Below are 17992 nucleotides of genomic sequence, written 5' to 3'. Positions count from 1 at the left end.
CAAACGGATGGTCCTCGAAAGAGAGCAGGTGTGGTGACGACTTTGGATACCTACAGGTATGACAGGTTCATACAGGTTCGGCCATACATGCAGAGAATATCCTACAAAACTTGTGTCTTTCCTTTCGCTTTCCTTAGTTCTTACTGCAACTATTCTGATCTATGTAGTACACTGATTTCTGGCATATGTATCCATACTGGTGCACTGAATGATGGTTTTGGAAAATATTGGAGAATCGTATACATAGATACAGTTCCAAAGACTTCTTGAAATGTCGCTAATTTATAGATTATTCTATTATTGGTATTGCCGTTCATTTCTTATCATGGAAGTCAATCCGTATACATATATATCGCGATTCAGGGCAGTCAGGATCAATTCTGCTTACAGTTTTTTGTTACGAGAGTATTTACTTATATCGCCACTTAAGTACATCTTAAGTTTAAAGCTGTTTTCCTCGGAAGTATCTACTTGTAAATTGCTAGACAGATAACCCAATCACAAATAATATCGAGGGGGAACGTTGTGAGTAACAGCTAGGGCCGGTGCTCCGCCAGAGTGCGCGGATGGTCCTCGAAAGAGAGCAGGTGTGATGACGACTTTGGATACCTGTCATACCTGTTCGGCCATACATGCAGAGAATATCCCACAAAACTTGTGTCTTTCCTTTCGCTTTCCTTAGTTCTTACTGCAACTATTCTGATCTATGTAGTACACTGATTTCTGGCATATGTATCCATACTGGTGCACTGAATGATGGTTTTGGAAAATATTGGAGAATCGTATACATAGATACAGTTCCAAAGACTTCTTGAAATGTCGCTAATTTATAGATTATTCTATTATTGGTATTGCCGTTCATTTCTTATCTTGGAAGTCAATCCGTATACATATATATCGCGATTCAGGGCAGTCAGGATCAATTCTGCTTACAGTTTTTTGTTACGAGAGTATCTACTTATATCGCCACTTGAGTACATCTTAAGTTTAAAGCTGTTTTCCTCGGAAGTATCTACTCGTAAATTGCTAGACAGATAACCCAATCACAAATAATATCGAGGGGGAACGTTGTGAGTAGCAGCTAGGGCCGGTACTCCGCCAGAGGGCGCACATAATGAACGACAAAGAGTGTGTGAGAGAGAGGGACAGAAAATGAGTGAGCGGCGGGGCCACGCTACGTAGAAACCGAAATTTCATTTATTCCGTCTGTCTATTATAATGATCCGATATGAACCAGATTCTGCAGTCTGGAAGATATGATTATTTTCTATATTTCTGCGTTTTTGGGTTTCTGGTTTCTTCAATTTCTCCAAAATTGTGAATGCCACAGATTTTGCTTCTTTGTGGGGGTGGAAGAGAGCGGGGCAAACTTGATATAGTGTGATATCACAGTAGTCAGAATACAAAAGTTCGTTGCTATAGCTCTGATAGGCTCTGAGAACTAGGCATCAAACAAGACGGACGGAACATGGCGTTATCGACTCGTCTATTGATGCTAATCAAGAATATATAAACTTTATGGGGTCGGAAACGCTTCCTTCTGGGCGTGACACACATCCATTTTCCGCACAAATCTAATATTCCCCATACTCTTTTTGATTATCGGGCATAAAGAAAAAATAGATGGCTGTATGTTGGTATGATCTAATACTCCGGAAATAAGCACGACACGGCTTGCTCTTAGGTTACCCAATCGAAATTTTCGACTCCAAACTCACCCTTTTGTGCAGAAATTTTTCGAATATCTTGTCCATCTTGACTTTGATCCACTTATCCGGTAGGAGAATGCGGTACGAGTACACGATTAGTTTCCGTTTCTTTTATACAAATAATATATTTATATATATTTACGTTTTGGGGGACAGTGTGGCACGGCACCGACGCGAAACAATAGCATAACTACTACTGACCGATTTCTGTATCTCTCCGGCAAAGGCTTCGTTTAACTGGAATTGGTCGTATTGCTTATCGGGAATATACAATATACCTTACTGGGAAACCAATAGGCACCCAATCTCTCCCTGTATGTGTTGTCCAATGGGTTGAGCTAAGGATTGGCCACCGGCAAAAGCCGAAGCTCGCACACTCTTTGCCAGAGATAAACCAATCTTATCTGAACGGAGACGACTGTTTTTGTGCCATCTAGGCATCGGTGGTACTATGGTATATGTTGCATTGAGAGTTGGTTCCACAAACGGTACATGTGCACATGTATAAGAGTAGCACTGAGTTCCGTATTCGAATCAGGCTCGAGTGCCAATCATTTGCGGGCAAAGAGACGTCATCAAAGTGCACAGACGTTATCTTTATAGGTTACACCTTGCTTATCTGACGCGATGGCATGACTTTACAGGTTCGTTTCTACTTCCACCAAAAGCACAGAAACAATTAATAATAATAACCATCGACACACAAAAAAAAATAGAACCTTCAAAGACCAACATTCAATCGAATTGTAAGGTTGTAAACGATCACGAGAACCAAACCGATAGATAGTCCCAACGAGAGAGCCCAATTCCTTCAACTTACATCCGTGCAAGAGAACTTTGGGAGCACTACGAGTACGGGTGTAATCCGCTATTGCCCGTGGCCCGTAGTCGGAGTGTTTCTCTTTTGAGGCCTCGCACTCGCACTCGGAGTCGCACGGCGCTCTCTTGAGGCGAGACCTGCCCATATCTAAACACATACTGCCAAAAAACGGGAACTGATAAGATTACTATAACAATATCTAAGTGCCCTCACCTCAGCTGACTAATCAGAGAGCGAGTCCCATCAAAAGGGGAGCCGCACTGGTACTTCACTGTACTAGTACTGGTACTCGTAGCTGGTATGATTTCAAGTGATATCTCTATCCTTTCGTCACCATGATTGAGGAACTTTTTAGCTCTGCCTCCGCCTTACAGAGTCGTCATATCGCAATCCATAAACATTGCTTCGATATCAGATGGATATCTGGCGGGGCTATAGCCCTCAGTTTTACAACATTGCATTTCACAATTATTATACTTGCTTGGGTTATGGAGTAAAACAAACTTCTAACGAGTAGAAATTGCTAATCTTTTTTTGTTCGTTGCCGAAGTTTCAAATACTCTTATTGGTTCGATGAGAAGGCATACTCGTATAAATAATGTCTCAATCTGTAAACTTTGATTTCTACATATGTATACATATCCACTTAATCTAATCTTAAAGCTAGTCGTTTCCAGGATATGATATAAATAGTCCTTATATTTCTGTAATACATATATTTCAGATTGAAAGACTTCGCATATTTATGTCTTGATAGGCTGTAATTCCTTTTTGGGTATATTATATTCAATTAAAACTTTTAATCAATGAAAAAAAACTATACACAATATAGTCCGAATACCATGTGGATTTCATTTCACTTCAAAATAATATTACTATTGCGATTATTACATTGATAATGGGAGGGTGTTTCAACGGTTTGGCTTAGGTGCTTAGGACTTAGGGCTATCTGATCCTCGGGTGAACACATACCATTTTGCTTGTGATTAAATATAGGTTTTTTGAGTGCTCTCCGCCGCGCACCGACTGCGCCCGAGGTCCTAACTGAACGAGTGCTTATTCGAACAAGAAAAATATATTGAATTTTATTGTTCAGATATGTACAATACGGTGAGGGGATATATGTGTTTTCCTGTTATATACACGGTTCACTGGAAAGGGAAGCCTTCCATGCGCAAACTGATCTATCGGCAAACTGTCGAAGAACCGTTGATAGCGATACAACTAACAATGATATATAAACATTTGTATGTGCGCCTGCCTGCCCCATGCATATAGTATACGACGTAGAACCCATACCCATACCCAGCCAGGCGACTTAAATACTTATAGATATTGTTAAATGCGTGCAAATACTTGGCACAGGGACAGGGAGCTGCCTACCACTCATAAATAAATCGCAAAGAGAGTTCTCGGTCAGCATACTTTTGTAGCAACAAGCAAAAAGAGTACATATGTACATATACGGAAATACTACCCCATAGGAACGATCGCCCTCAAACAGGAGGGAGCTCTCTCTCTCTCTCTCTCTCTCTGGAGGCTCTCGATGCTCTCCTAACCCGTCTTTCGTGGACTGCTGTCAGCGATTTGACATTAGCCAAAGAGAGATAAAGTTGATAACAATATCTTATCGTGTAGCATTGAATCAAACACACATACTCGTACTCTGAAATTTAAGCAACTGTATCTGGACTTGACTCATTCGCGATGATAGCGTCTGTTGTGTCTGAGGCGCACAGTCGATGGCTAAACAATTTTGCTTGGCTAATACTTTGGCAGCTTTGCCCGTACGTTCCCGGACAACATTGTTCCAGTCAAAAGGTAACTATAAACAAATGGAAAAGCTATCTATTGATGGCCAGAAATACCCATGCTCACCATGCTACGAGCATGCATATGACCAGCGTGATTCATTCGCCATTTGGGTTTTCTTGCCCCCAACTTGATTGATCAGTCGTAAATTGGCTTGGAGCCTTACACATGTTTTGATTAATTTCGAGTGCGAGTGCACCCATTCGTATGGTAAGCATGTGAGAATGTTGTACATCTCGAATGCCACATAGAGGCTTAATAGTGTACTTCGAAAATATTTTTAGATTTGAAAATATAGAGGGTTGCACAAGTAACATGCCTGATGGTTATCGCTACATTGAATTCAACACTTAATGGATTTTATTGGGATGTACATATATACTATATGCATACCGTTGTCCCTTCCGTTTTATAGATCGGATTGTTCCTTGCATGAACCGTTTAGGGTCTTATGCTTGGATTATAATTCCCTACCATATTATATACATCACTAATTGCCTTCCTCTTTTTAAATTACTAATACTCACATATGTACCTTTCTCGTAATTAGTAATTGTATTTGTATTTTGAATGCTTGCTTAGTTCTTTAAGTAAGTTTAGTTATAATTTTCCTCGAATATTAGTCTGACACGTCGCGCGTCATGCGGTAGCGCCCCACGTTCAGCTGGGCCGGAGGTGATCTGCGTTCCTGCCTGGGATCCGTGCCTTCTGCTAGTGTCGGATGGGCCACTTGACGGTACAGTCATAGCATATCAACGTTAAAATATAAAACAAATTCAAAATGATATTCGTATGCACTACAAATATCTGACCATATCTTACATACATACATATATTGTATGCATTGCATATATATAATATTGATAACACTATTTCCCCGATATTTTAGGCAAAGCTCTTCAATGATTTTATTATTATATGTACATATGCACTCGCACGTACCTGGGCGACGGTTTCGCTTTCGTTAGAGGCCGGTCGTAGGACATCGAACTGGAAATGGTGTGTCACCATCATCGATGGGAGCAATTCCAGACAGCTTAGTCACTTCCACTGATTTAGTGGGCGCGATTTTCAATTGGGCAGTACCATTGTCTGGCAGTGTGAGGCCTGAAGTCTGGGTATGCATTTTTATAATGGGTTCTTTTTGATAATGGGTTCCATAAAAACAAAGTAATTAATAGAATATATTAAAAAAAAACGAGAAGGGGGAGTCTTACCTCAATTCTTTGGAGCATCTGATTCTGACGGATTTGGATGGATTGGAAAGATACCTATGCATGTATCCATCAGTCAATCTTAAACTATGATGTATAGGCCAGAGGATGGGTTAAGCTTCCCAATAAGCCTTTAGCCGTGGGTAACCACCATCATATACAGTTTATCTGTCATAAGGCATCAATCTATACCAAATGGAACTAATTATTACTCATTTAAAGGTAAAGACTATCTCTCTTCTCTACATTAGAGGGCGCACACTGCACGAGGGAGAAAGTGTAAGAGGGAGGAATTGAGTAGCATCATTTGCTCCTTCTAGTTATAATAAATTTGAAATGCACTTGTGCAGGTTCGATATCACGGGAGTGTGGATACCAAATTTGGTTGCTCTAGCTCTTATAGTCTCTGAGATCTAGGCGCTCACTTTTTGCGATAGGCAAAGCCGACCATGAAACGTGTGTGTTAGAGAGAGATAGCGCGAGAGAAAATTAAATTGTTTTCTTCACTATGGCTATGATAATGATACGATCTGGTTCAGATCCTGCAGTCTAGAAGATATTGTCATTCTCTACGATCCTGCGTTTTTTTGTATCTTTTAAATTGTGGATGCCACATATTTTTGAGGGGGTGGGGTGAAGTTTTTAAACACACTTGGAACAGTGACATATCACAGAAGTCTGGATACAAAATGTCGTTGCTCTAGCTTTAATGATCTCTGAGATCTAGGTGTTCATCGGGAGGAACAAACAGACATGGCTATATCGACTCGGTCATTTATGCTGATTAAGAATATATATACTTTATGAGGTGGGAAACGCTACCTTCTTGGTGTTACACACATCCACTTTCAACATACATATGTACATCTAATATATGAATATTTGCACCAACCCCTATACTCTTTATGTATCGGTTATAAAAACCAAGCACATTTATGGAATAACATTTCTATAGAACCTCTTAGTGGAATTCATTTTTTTTAAATTTCATAGCATATTTTTGGGTATAAGTATAAGTGAGTATTATTGTTATTTTTTAGCTACTCTCAAAATTTTATTCATACAAATAGATTCCCAGGTAAAAGTATTTTGTTTTTAATTAACAAAAAAAAACTATACTGATACTTTGAACACAATATTAATGTTTTTTTATTTATTTACACAATTGTATTCTTAAATAAATCATAAGTTAAAACTAACAATTATACCCAACAAGGCCTTCAGGGTGTCAAAACAAAAAAGTATATATATCAGATAATAAAGAAATAGAAAATTAGTTGACAGCTGTAATTTATAGTTTGTTATCTTTTCAGGTTCAAATCGTCTCATTAAAGAAAAGGAAAATCTACTGGCGAGAGAGTCCGAGCTCCACGACCTTCATTTATTTTAGAAGCCTATTAAAGAACAGCTGCAATGGGTGGTAATCGAATTGGTATAATGCTGCTGTTGCTACTACACCTACTGATTATACGGTTAGTGCCCACCAGATATCAAGCGGATTTGATATGGGAATCTTAAATAGCCGCTAGATAACTTTAATCAATTTCGAACAGAACCAAAGGCTGATAGACGGGCACGAAAAAAATTCCTAAGAGGTTCATGGGGGTTTGGGCATGGATCGTGTAAGATCCGTGTTTCGTGAAAGAGTGATGAGGAGGAGAATCTAATCGAAAGATAATCGTAGATACTCCACAAGTAGTGGGCTAACACTCGACTCCGACAGCATAGAGCTAATCTATCGTCACCGGAAATTCAAATCATTTACTAAATGGAATAACAATAAAAACATATCAAAACAAAACATATGGATTGGATACCCTTCTGACAGTCCACTTACAGTTCAATAAACACTCGAAGTGTTTCTAAATATATGCCATTATTGGGTCCTAATCAAACTCTGGGCAATTTCGGTGGCAATTTTGTCGCCAATCCACGATTTCCCAAGAGTCAGTCTTTCTTTTGCCCCAGAAGGTAGCACGCGCGCGCACGAAATTCTCTACGATTATAATGATTTAAGCTAAATAAAAACTGAAAGAACATCTATAAAGTAGACATATATGTAGATAGATAGATAGATAATATTATTAAATAGTTGTGATATGGGTGCATCCAAGAAGAAGCTCGCTGATCCCCTGCGGATACAAATCGGTGGTGGTGGCATCAATGGTGACCCCAAAAAGCAGCCGCAGCCCCTCAATCGTGTGACGACAACCAAGTACACCTGGCTGACATTCCTGCCCCTCAACTTTTACGAACAGTTCCGCAGAGCGGTCTACTTTTACTTTCTGATCATCACAATCGTCTCATTCTTCGTGAGTAAGTTTTGTGCACATTTTAAGCATGCCCAAACTAATCGTAGATCTTCTATTCCATAAACAGATGATACGATATCTCCGCTTGTTTCATTGATTCCTTTGCTGTTTGTTATGGTCATAACAGCCCTAAAGGAGGGCCTGGAGGACCTCTCACGTTCAAGGAGTGATAAAATTGTCAACACTGCCAGAGGTACATATTTTTCATAGTCAAGGGAAATTTATTCATCCGTATGCTGCCGTTCCTTTCCAGTCACCGTTATCCGCAATGGCCAGGAACAGTGCATCGACTCTCAGTTCATTGTACCCGGCGATCTTGTGGTTGTGACCAGCAATGGCGACATACCCTGCGACCTGGTGCTCCTCCAGTCATCGCGAACAGACAACAAGTGCTTCATTACCACCGCTAATCTGGATGGCGAAACGAATCTGAAGACCATCTTTGCCCCAACGAACTACACGCTCGCTATGGAGGGCTGCATTGTGTGCGAGGCGCCAACCCCGGATCTCTACAGCTTCAATGGACGGCTAGAGCCGGGGAGTGATGCCCAGGCCCTTCCCTTGGCGCTTGAGAATCTGTTGTTGCGTGGCGTTCGTGTCAAGGGCACAGAGCGTATAGTGGGCTGTGCCATCTACACGGGAATGTACACCAAGCTGCAGCTGAACAGCCGCTATACGGGCAACAAGTCCGCCTCCAGCGAGAAGTACATCAACAAATTCATGGTGGCTCTCATCCTAGGCATGATAGTCGTTGTGGTGATACTATATATGATCGAACGGCACAAGGAGGCCAAAGTAGTGCCGACAATGCCGTACCTGGGACCACCGCCAAACTTCAATTCGTTCTGGCAAATCTTCGAGGACTTCCTGTCCTTTCTGCTGCTGTTCAACTACATGGTGCCGATATCCGCCTACATGAACATCGAGCTTTATCGCATAGCCGGCTCACACTTCATGCAATCCGATCTGCATTTGTACGACGAGGAGACCGATGAGCCCTGCCACGTGAATGCCTCCAATCTGAACGAGGAGTTGGGACAAGTTAACATTCTGTTCTCGGATAAGACCGGCACTCTCACCAAAAACCTCATGAACTTTCTCAAATGCTATGTGGCCGGCAGGGACTACCATCTGCAGAGGACCCAGCTCTATTCGCCAGCCTCCGATGAAAAGTTGGATCTGGAAATGCTGGAGGTAAGGGACTTAGCATTGAAAATGTGATCGCAAATAAGGTTTCGATTCACTTACAGACGGAGGCCATCAAGTTCTTTGAGGCTTTGACCATCTGCCATACGGTGGAACTGCTGCCGCTGTCAGGTGAGGGCTGCTCCCCCGAAGTAGGACTATCGGAAAAGAGTAGCCTTATGTCGACTGGTGACGTTGTGGGCCGATACCAGGCCTCCAGTCCCGACGAGAAGGCCCTGCTCGAGGGTTGTGCCAATCTGGGTTTGGTTTTTGAGGGCTGCCACAGCAATCGCCTACGCATTCGTCGCTATCCAAATGGAGAGGAGCTGCAGTACGAGCGTCTTCATGTGCTCGAATTTAGCTCGGAACGAAAGCGTATGAGCGTCATCGTTCGGGATCGGCAGGGCACCATCTGGCTGTATAGTAAGGGTGCCGAAAGCATAATCTTTCCGCGCTGCAACAGGAGTCCCGAGCTGGTTCGGACCGATGCACAAATCACGGAATATGCTAAGCAGGGTCTGCGCACTCTGGCCGTGGCCAGACGCATCCTCACCGAAGAGGAATACACCAGCTTCATGGCCCAATACAGGAATTCAAATATACAGCTGGACAACAGGAAGGACCTCATAGCGAAGTGCTACGAAACTGTGGAAATCGGACTCGATCTGCTTGGGGCCACTGCTTTGGAGGATGCCCTGCAGGATAATGTGGGCGAGACAATGGGTGCTTTGAGGGGTGCGGGCCTAAAGATATGGGTACTCACTGGCGACAAGGTGGAGACCGCCTTCAACATTGGCCTCGCCTGCCAGCACATATCTCCCGGCGCACGGGTACACTATATGGTAAATGTGACCGAACAACCGAAGCTACTGTCACAGCTCGGAGAGATTGATGCTGCCATCGGAAAGCACTCAGAGGATGCCCTGGTGATTGATGGCGTCGCGGTGGCCGCCCTGCTGACACACACGCCCAACGAGTTTGCTGATGTGGCCCTCAAATGTGGAGCCGTACTGTGCTGCCGCTTAAGTCCGTTGCAGAAGAGCGAAATTGTGACACTAATCAAGCGAAGGAAGAAGAGCCACATCACGGCGGCCATTGGAGATGGAGCGAACGATGTGTCCATGATACAGGAGGCGCACATTGGCATTGGGATCGCGGGGCGTGAGGGTAAGCAGGCGGCACGTAGTGCGGACTATGCGATTGCCAAGTTCGAGATGCTACAGCGTCTGCTCCTCGTCCATGGGCACTACAACTCGGAGCGACTGGCCTTCCTGGTGCTCTTCTACTGCTACAAGAATATCATCATCACTGGGTGCATGGCCCTGTTCCAGGTCTACGATCTGTATTCGGCCACAAATGTGTACAACTCTCTGTTTTTGTGGCTGTTCGATATTGTCTATATCTCGTTCAGTTTTACCATTTTGGCTATATCCGATAAGCCGTACAGCGAGGAGACGCTTCTTAGGTGAGTCCTTAGGTATTGCTTGGAATCGTACGTCTGTATATCCTCTTGGTGTCTCTCTCTCTCTCTCTTTAGATATCCAGAACTTTACAAGCGACTGTCCCATAACAAGCAGACATCGTGGAGAATTTTCAGTATGTGGATACTCAATGGTGCTCTCCAGTGTCTCATTATATTCTACTTTGCCTATGCCGTACTCAATGACGACAATGTAGTGTACAATGTGGGGCAGACCGCTGGTTTCCAGACCTTTGGCACCATGCTCATAACTATTATTGTGATTGTGGGCAACCTGAAGCTCCTGCTGGTGGCCCACTACATGACCTACCTGAACTTTGCCATTATTGTGGCCTCCATTGGCGCCTTTATGCTGACAACGTACCTCTACAATCTGCTTACTAGCTCGGAGCTCTACTTGGTCTACAATCTGCTGCTGGGCTCTCTGCCCATTTGGCTATATACGATCATATGCTCGGTGACTTGTTTACTACCCGATTTCACAATGAAGGTCGTTAAGGATATGCTCAGGCAACCAATGCCGCCATCCGACATAAACCGAGCACCAAATGAATGCGACAATCCTAAAGATGTGAATGTCTGAGAAACTTGTTTAAAGAATAATGAATAAAAAGAATAAAAATAAAATTGCATGTCTTACTGGAGGGTACTCTATGATTTTTCCATGAGGTGGATGCCACTGTTCGCTATTTGAGAGGGTTTTAGGGCACAGTTACTAAAAAAAAAAGATGTTAAAGTATGATATCACTGGAGTCTGCTTTGTTACTCTTTTATTCTCTGAAAACTGGGATTTCTCGACTCGTTTATTGATGCTGATCAAGAATATATATCTTTCCATGTGACTTTTGAAGAGATTCTAAAATTAGGCGAATAGCGGTATTGGCGCACTCTGTTTTTAGGGGTAATGAGTAATTTGCCCATCTGTTCATTTTCTTTTGGACAAGGATTTTTGGACTAGTTCTGGTTCTGAGGAACTGTCCAATACTCAATCTCGAAATCGCTAAAACTTAGAATAAAGAGCGGTAATATCAGAGAGATAGTGAAGTCTTAATAGTTGTTCGTTACATTCTGAACCCTCCCTAGGTAATTCCCCATGCAGCCTTCTTAGAGATGCGCTTTTTGTATCGATAAGCCCATATCACATTTATGACGGTAATGGACCGAGTAAAATGCATTTACAGAAGCAATTTATACATTTATACAAATGCTATCGAATACGGATTCGTGATCTTTCAAAAATGTCCAACAAAAAGGTTCTTATCAAAATTAAAATATATATCGATATATTGATACATATATTCACATCCCTATATTAAACATATGGTCACACTACAAAAAAACCGAACACTGAAATGCTGTTAAAAAATCCCAGCGACTTCGTTAGTAACGATAGTGATGTTAGTGATTAGTATACTATTAAGACTTTATTATTATTAATAAGTCTTATTAAGACTATTAAATGAAATGAATGAAACAATTATTTCGAATAGGCCAATCAAGTAGGAAATAGATTCATCAATCGTATAAAATTATGATGGCATGGCTAAATGTTCTATATAGCTAGTAATATTCGACGGAATATCAAAAACGAAGAATATGTAAAATAGTACTTGAATTCGTCAGTATGAGGCGGTATGTTTCGGTATATTTCTGAGGGTCGGACGGTATACTTTATCGATAAGTCCGCGGTCACACTGATGGTCACACTACAAAAAAAAATTTGCTAAACAAAATAAGTAAAAAGTGAATATTTGTTAATGTGCATTCGATTTTCCGGAAAATGGAAGTGGAATATGAGGACTCCGGCTGGCAAGGCCGTGCCAAAGCCCAGTCCAACTCCGAGGTAACAAAGATTTCGGCATTTGGCTTGCTCCCGGACGCTCTGATGCCGCCAGGCAGCGGTGGCGGCAATAACAATATGGATTCTGTTGTATTTTGGGAAACATTTACGAGAAGTTGTATTTTTAGGAAGTACACGAGGACAACCCACAGAAGACCATACAAGAATGCCTGGAGAAATTCCTAACACCGGACTACATCATGGAGCCGGGCATATTTACGCAACTGAAGAGGTACTTCCAGTCTGGCGGCTCCCCGGAGGAAGTGATTTCGATGCTGTCGGAGAACTACAAGGCGGTGGCCCAAATGGCCAACTTGCTGGCCGAGTGGCTCATTCTGGCTGGCGTCAAGGTGACCGATGTCCAGGCCATGGTCGAGAATCATTTAAAAGAGATGATTCTCAAGTCCTTCGACCCGAAAAAAGCGGACACCATATTCACGGAAGAGGGCGAGACACCAGACTGGCTCACCGAGATGATCGATCACTATACGTGGCGATCGCTGATCTACCGTCTGGCCGAGGAGTATCCCGACTGCTTGATGCTGAACTTTACCATCAAACTGATATCGGATGCGGGATTCCAAAGTGAAATCACCTCCATATCGACAGCTGCCCAGCAAATCGAAGTTTTCTCGCGCGTTCTCAAGACCTCTATTGTTAAGTTTCTCAACAATACGGACGATGTGCATGGCGCCATACAGGAGTGCGCCCGCATGGTCTGTCACGGCCAACACACGTACGTCTACTCGCAGGTGCTGATCCAAGTGCTAAGCCAGGAGCAAAAGGGCGGCTTCAACATGAAGCGACTCTCTCAGGAAATCATTAAATATGCCTTACAAAAGTAAGACGGATCGATCATTGAATGCCCAATCAAACTCCCTCTCTAATACGTCTCTTTCCCGCACAGCAATCAGAACGTGACGCCCATAACGATGGCCCTAAATGGTTCAGCCGTTTATCCACAGGCCTGTCAGGCACTCACATCGATGCTGACCCGCAATACCCTCAATCCTGCCGACATCACAGTGCTGTTCCGCAACTACTCGGGATCTGATCCACCGCCAATCGACCTCATACGCAACCCGCAGTTCCTGGAGCTACTAGTTGATGCCTTATTCCGCTCTGGCGTCAAAATAAACCCCGAACACAAGCCCAAGTACATGTTTCTGCTGGCCTATGCGTCGGCTGTCATCGATCAACCGGCGAAAAAGCGACCCCTGACCGAACGCACGCTGAACAAGGACGAGCTGAAGAGCACGATTCAGGCCATCGAAAAGGCGCATGCCATTTGCAATGTGGGTCAAGGTACCTCAGAGCTAATTGCCGAACTCCAGACGCTGTACAACTGCATCAAGTAGGTATATCTATACTGCCCATCTATCTGCATCTGCATTGAATGGTTCTGCGTTTGTGTTTGTGCTCAGGTATCCCGTTGTTGGCGTGGGTGTGATACGCTGGATTGAGAACGTTGTGATGGAGCCATCGTTCTTCAAGCTCTCCACCGACAGCTGTCCCACCCATCTGGCCGTGCTGGACGAAGTGGCGGCTGTCCATCCAACCCTGCAACAGCAAATTCTCTTCCTGCTCATCCGCCTCTTCGAATCGAAGCAGGACGAACTGGAGATCCTCGTTCAGCTGGAGATGAAGAAGATGATTTTGGATCGCATGGTCAATCTGCTGACACGCGGCTGTGTGGTGCCTGTGCTCCGATATGTGAAGCAATGTTGCGCCATCGAGGACACTGATGTTTCGCTGATACGTTACTTTGTCACCGAAGTCCTGGAGACCATCACGCATCCGTATTCACCAGAATTTGTGCAGCTCTTTCTACCGATGGTGGAGAATGAGGAAATAACGGGCACAATGCGGGGAGAGGGTGACAATGATCCAGTGTCCGAGTTTATTGGTAAATGGAGACAGCCTTTTGAACCATTTTCTTGTATCTCTCTTAATCTTTTTCCTTTCGTTTCAGTTCATTGTAAAGCGCACTACACCACTGTATAACACTTGCTCAGGGAGTGCACAATACATATATATATATATATTTGTAAAGGATAAACAAAAAGGATTGACAAAGTTAAGGGCAATAAGAAGAATAAAGCGAGGGAGAGAGTCTATTTTTTAAGTCCAGACATCTGTCTTCCCCCCTTTAGTGGAAGAAATGTAGAAACATAGAAACAGAGTTAGAATAGAGTGAAGTTTTTCTCCTCATTCTAAGGCCTTTTTAGCCTTCAAATACTTCCAATAATACATAATTAGATACTTGAATCTATAATCTGTTTTTCTCTCGGTATCTGATAGTCATAGATCTTCATCAAAATATTTCAAAACAAACAAACAATCAAAAGTAAACAAAAAAAAACAGAAATAAAATAAATAGTTTACATATTTTTTTTATTGCAACCAATAAACATTCATACCTCTTACAAAAAAAATTATTAAGCCTTCAAAAACAGCTTTTGAATGCGTGTTCAAAGGTGGCCCTAAAATAAAAACACTCTTAAAATGTATTTAAAAAAATAAAGTCAAATAAAATAAAATATATATAGAAGCGAAGCAACACGACACTCACTTTCTTCTGCTGCTGCACTCTGCTGCACTTTCAATATATGTATTTATGTACACACTTTCGTTCTTTCTGCCTCTTTTACGGCATGGCATCGTCTGTTTTGTCGTTCAAGTCGTAGATAATAATGTATTATGATGTAATAATGTATTATGTGCGTGTGTGTGTTTGTTTATATGGTATCTAAGTGTGTAGTTCTGTCCCATAATTAATCCTACCAATTGCAATACATTAGAATACACAAATTTATACGGATAGGGTCCTTAATCACAAGTCGATGGCCAGCAGCACCATACACACCCCCTGGGTGCTGGCCATCGAGAGTGATACTCACAACAACAACAAAAATATATGTCTTTGGCTCGAAATCGTACAATCGATCGATCTAGTGATAGTTCATGCTATGCTATATGTATGTCTGTGCGTTTGGTTTGGCAGCGATGATTGATTACGTTTGTTCTTGTTCTAACTACAAAATAATGTTTTAGTTGTTTTTCTTAACATCTTTACTGTCGCCATCCTTGGCCTGTCCGCGGCCCAAGATCTTGGCCAAGCTATCCCAAATGCCGCCAAAGAAGATGGCACAGCCCAGATTCTCTAATGGCAGGAAGGGATCGTGTATGCCCAGCAGAATGGACGACAGCTTAAAGTAAACCAAAAAGATTACAATTCCAAAGTACACCAGAGCGTGCGGTGCTGAGATCCAGTCGGTCTTCTTGTCCAGCACAAAGATGATCGAAGCAAGCAGAGAAGCCTTGGTGTAGCTGCAAAAACAACAAATGTTTCAAGGAATCAGTCTATTAAAATGGTTGAACCACTCACAAGCTTGGCTGCATGAATTCCATGGCCGTTGGTGTCCATGCGCCACGAATGAGGCGTTCAATCAGCTTGGTGAATCCCGCCCCATTGCCCTTCAGAGTGCCAATGATGATCATGATTATCCAGGCATTCGGATACAGCTTGGCCGCATGCCCCACACCGTCGTAGACCTTTTTTGCCCGATATATCTCCTTCATGGCACTGGCCACAATTTTCACGGGCAGGAATTTGGCCACCTTGTAACCAATATCGAACGGCGTATAGAAGACAACGTACCTACCAAACAGATGCAGATACAGATACGGATACGGTTCTTTAGGGGACTTTTGGCTGGAATATATTTACCATACGGCTGTGCCCACTAAAAGCTGGCCGGTATTTTTCAATGGTGCCAGTATGGGTTCGCCGAGCAGACCATTGGCCACCATGCCACCGGCAAAGATGACGAGCATGGTCGAGAGCCAGCAGGCCAATGGATGCTTACGGGAGAAGGCCTGTGCATTGGCGCCCAAGTCCTCGCGCACGGCCAGCGCGGCAAGTAAACTGTGAGCAATGTCGAAAAACGGAAACATTTTCAGCTTGATGACCTGATTGGCCACATCCAAAAATGCTTCCGGGTCCATGATCACAGCTGATCTTGTATCCTGCCTTCACGGATGATAAATCTGCGAAAAAGGTAGGGATATGGATAATTCTTTCAAGTCTTGCTATTGAAGATCTTTCACAACCAAATTTGGCAAAAATAATGTTACATAATACTTCAAAAATTGTAAAAAGGCCAATTTTGTATCAGTTTAGGATGTATATATCCCATATGAACTCTCCCTATACAAACAGATGCTTCTTTATTGTGATTTCTTACAGACGAGAAGATTGTAGAATAGATAGAATGAGAGGCTGTTGACGGATTCCCCCGCAATTGAAGACAGAAAGAAGACTCTTTGAACTGCAGCCCGTGTACGTACGTACAACGTACACGCGCCCGCCGGGCCGCGCCGGGCCGGGCCGGGCATGGCATGGCATGTAGAAGAGTAGTCGAACTGTATGTTCATTTAGACACAAAAACATAAAAACACACAAATTCAAACTGAAAATTGTCGCTGTTTTGGCCACACAGCAGCTCCAAAAATAAATTTCGCTAATGAATCGGTGAGGGCTGTTAGAAGAGGCGCGCACCGCACCGCATCGCGCCGGGTCGGATACGAGACCGAGACCGTGCGCACACACAGGTCTGTTCCGTATGTGGCAGTGTGCAGCAGCCCACATATACGGGTACGGATACGGATACACGGGGTACGGTACGCGGGGATGGGCTGCGGTGGCTGTGCCTGTGCCTCCTGGCTATTTTCGAGCGGCGTACATTTGGAGAGGCTACGTAGTATACAAATAAAAAGTATATGTACTCCACTTTTAACGCCTCGTTCCGGACTCCAGCCAGAAAAATATCATAATATATCCGGACCCATATGTCCGCAGATTCTACGGCTTTTTTACCGGACCATGCGGGAAAATAAATTAAAATAACTAACAAAAAAATGTGTGGTACCTACGTCTAACACACACGCGAGCGAACGGATAAACGGATAGCAGAGTGCAGCACGAACACGGGGAGACTGGGCCGCCAGGTCCCGTGTGTTACATGCTCGTTGTTTGTTGGCTATTTGTTGCTCTCCCTCTCTCTCTCTCTCTCTCTGTGGTCAAATGTTATATATTTAGAATTTCTACGAGTTTTCGGAGAAGCAATCTCTCGCAATATGCCTTCTATGAATACCTATATGTATATGCCGTCCATACACAAAATGTACGAGCGGCGCACTCGTATGTATCTTACAGATGGCGGGGGCCAGCCAGCCAGATCAATGGGGCGAAGACCCAGAGCTTCGTATTTCATACAGAAAAAGCGCCCATAAGCCATTCTCCGGAATTCCCTCGATTCCCAGAGACCATTTCAAACTCAACGGACATTTGCGTGATGTGTTGTCTGTTTTGTGTGCGTGGAAATAGGTGAAAAGAAAACAATCTCTCACCTTAGAATATTACACAGAAAAAAATTTAAGCCGCATGAATCATCAACCACTTATCACTCAAATGTTCTTTGATTATTAATTCTGTATAATGGGCGGATTTGCACACCGTTTTGGTGCTTACATAAATATGTTTTTGTTGCAGATAAACATAAACAAAACACGATAAGATAGGCCGAAAAACTATCGATAACCATTCAGTGCAACAGAT

At 43.1% G+C, this 17992-nt stretch overlaps 3 protein-coding genes across 3 annotated transcripts; 2 read left to right on the top strand and 1 right to left on the bottom strand.

The window, feature by feature from the left end:
* Positions 1-7644: 7644 nt before the first annotated feature.
* LOC6599422 (probable phospholipid-transporting ATPase IF) lies at positions 7645-11115 on the top strand. The gene is made up of 5 exons (XM_002024436.2): positions 7645-7871; positions 7935-8060; positions 8121-9061; positions 9118-10517; positions 10590-11115. The coding sequence occupies exons 1-5, from the start codon at positions 7655-7657 to the stop codon at positions 11113-11115; spliced, it is 3210 nt and encodes a 1069-aa protein (XP_002024472.1). The 5' UTR covers positions 7645-7654.
* Positions 11116-12283: 1168 nt separating this feature from the next.
* LOC6599423 (negative elongation factor D) lies at positions 12284-14502 on the top strand. The gene is made up of 5 exons (XM_026991318.1): positions 12284-12375; positions 12501-13213; positions 13280-13726; positions 13797-14278; positions 14345-14502. Exons 1-5 carry the CDS (start codon positions 12313-12315, stop codon positions 14374-14376), a joined length of 1737 nt encoding a protein of 578 aa, XP_026847119.1. The 5' UTR covers positions 12284-12312; the 3' UTR covers positions 14377-14502.
* Positions 14503-14749: 247 nt separating this feature from the next.
* LOC6599351 (trimeric intracellular cation channel type 1B.1) lies at positions 14750-16721 on the bottom strand. The gene is made up of 4 exons (XM_002024438.2): positions 16620-16721; positions 16103-16422; positions 15761-16033; positions 14750-15702 (listed from the first exon to the last, which is right to left on the bottom strand). The coding sequence occupies exons 2-4, from the start codon at positions 16378-16380 to the stop codon at positions 15423-15425; spliced, it is 831 nt and encodes a 276-aa protein (XP_002024474.1). The 5' UTR covers positions 16381-16422; positions 16620-16721; the 3' UTR covers positions 14750-15422.
* Between the last annotated feature and the right edge of the window lie 1271 nt (positions 16722-17992).

Source organism: Drosophila persimilis, unplaced genomic scaffold, assembly GCF_003286085.1.
Source record: "Drosophila persimilis strain 14011-0111.01,24,50 unplaced genomic scaffold, DperRS2 tig00000663-arrow-arrow-pilon, whole genome shotgun sequence".
NCBI lineage: Eukaryota > Metazoa > Arthropoda > Insecta > Diptera > Drosophilidae > Drosophila > Drosophila persimilis.
Note: the sequence above shows the minus strand (reverse complement) of the source record. Positions and strands in the feature narration are given on the sequence as shown.

Bases quoted from the DNA above. Each gene is read 5' to 3' on its own strand.
- LOC6599423 (XM_026991318.1), top strand. From the start codon at position 12,313: ATGGAAGTGGAATATGAGGACTCCGGCTGGCAAGGCCGTGCCAAAGCC. The intron at 12,376-12,500 runs GTAACAAAGATT...TTGTATTTTTAG, and splicing joins AAGCCCAGTCCAACTCCGAG to GAAGTACACGAGGACAACCC. The intron at 13,727-13,796 runs GTAGGTATATCT...GTTTGTGCTCAG, and splicing joins ACGCTGTACAACTGCATCAA to GTATCCCGTTGTTGGCGTGG.
- LOC6599422 (XM_002024436.2), top strand. From the start codon at position 7,655: ATGGGTGCATCCAAGAAGAAGCTCGCTGATCCCCTGCGGATACAAATC. The intron at 8,061-8,120 runs GTACATATTTTT...GTTCCTTTCCAG, and splicing joins AATTGTCAACACTGCCAGAG to TCACCGTTATCCGCAATGGC. The intron at 9,062-9,117 runs GTAAGGGACTTA...ATTCACTTACAG, and splicing joins TGGATCTGGAAATGCTGGAG to ACGGAGGCCATCAAGTTCTT.
- LOC6599351 (XM_002024438.2), bottom strand. From the start codon at position 16,380: ATGGACCCGGAAGCATTTTTGGATGTGGCCAATCAGGTCATCAAGCTG. The intron at 16,034-16,102 runs GTAAATATATTC...TCTGTTTGGTAG, and splicing joins TTAGTGGGCACAGCCGTATG to GTACGTTGTCTTCTATACGC. The intron at 15,703-15,760 runs GTGAGTGGTTCA...TTGTTTTTGCAG, and splicing joins GAATTCATGCAGCCAAGCTT to CTACACCAAGGCTTCTCTGC.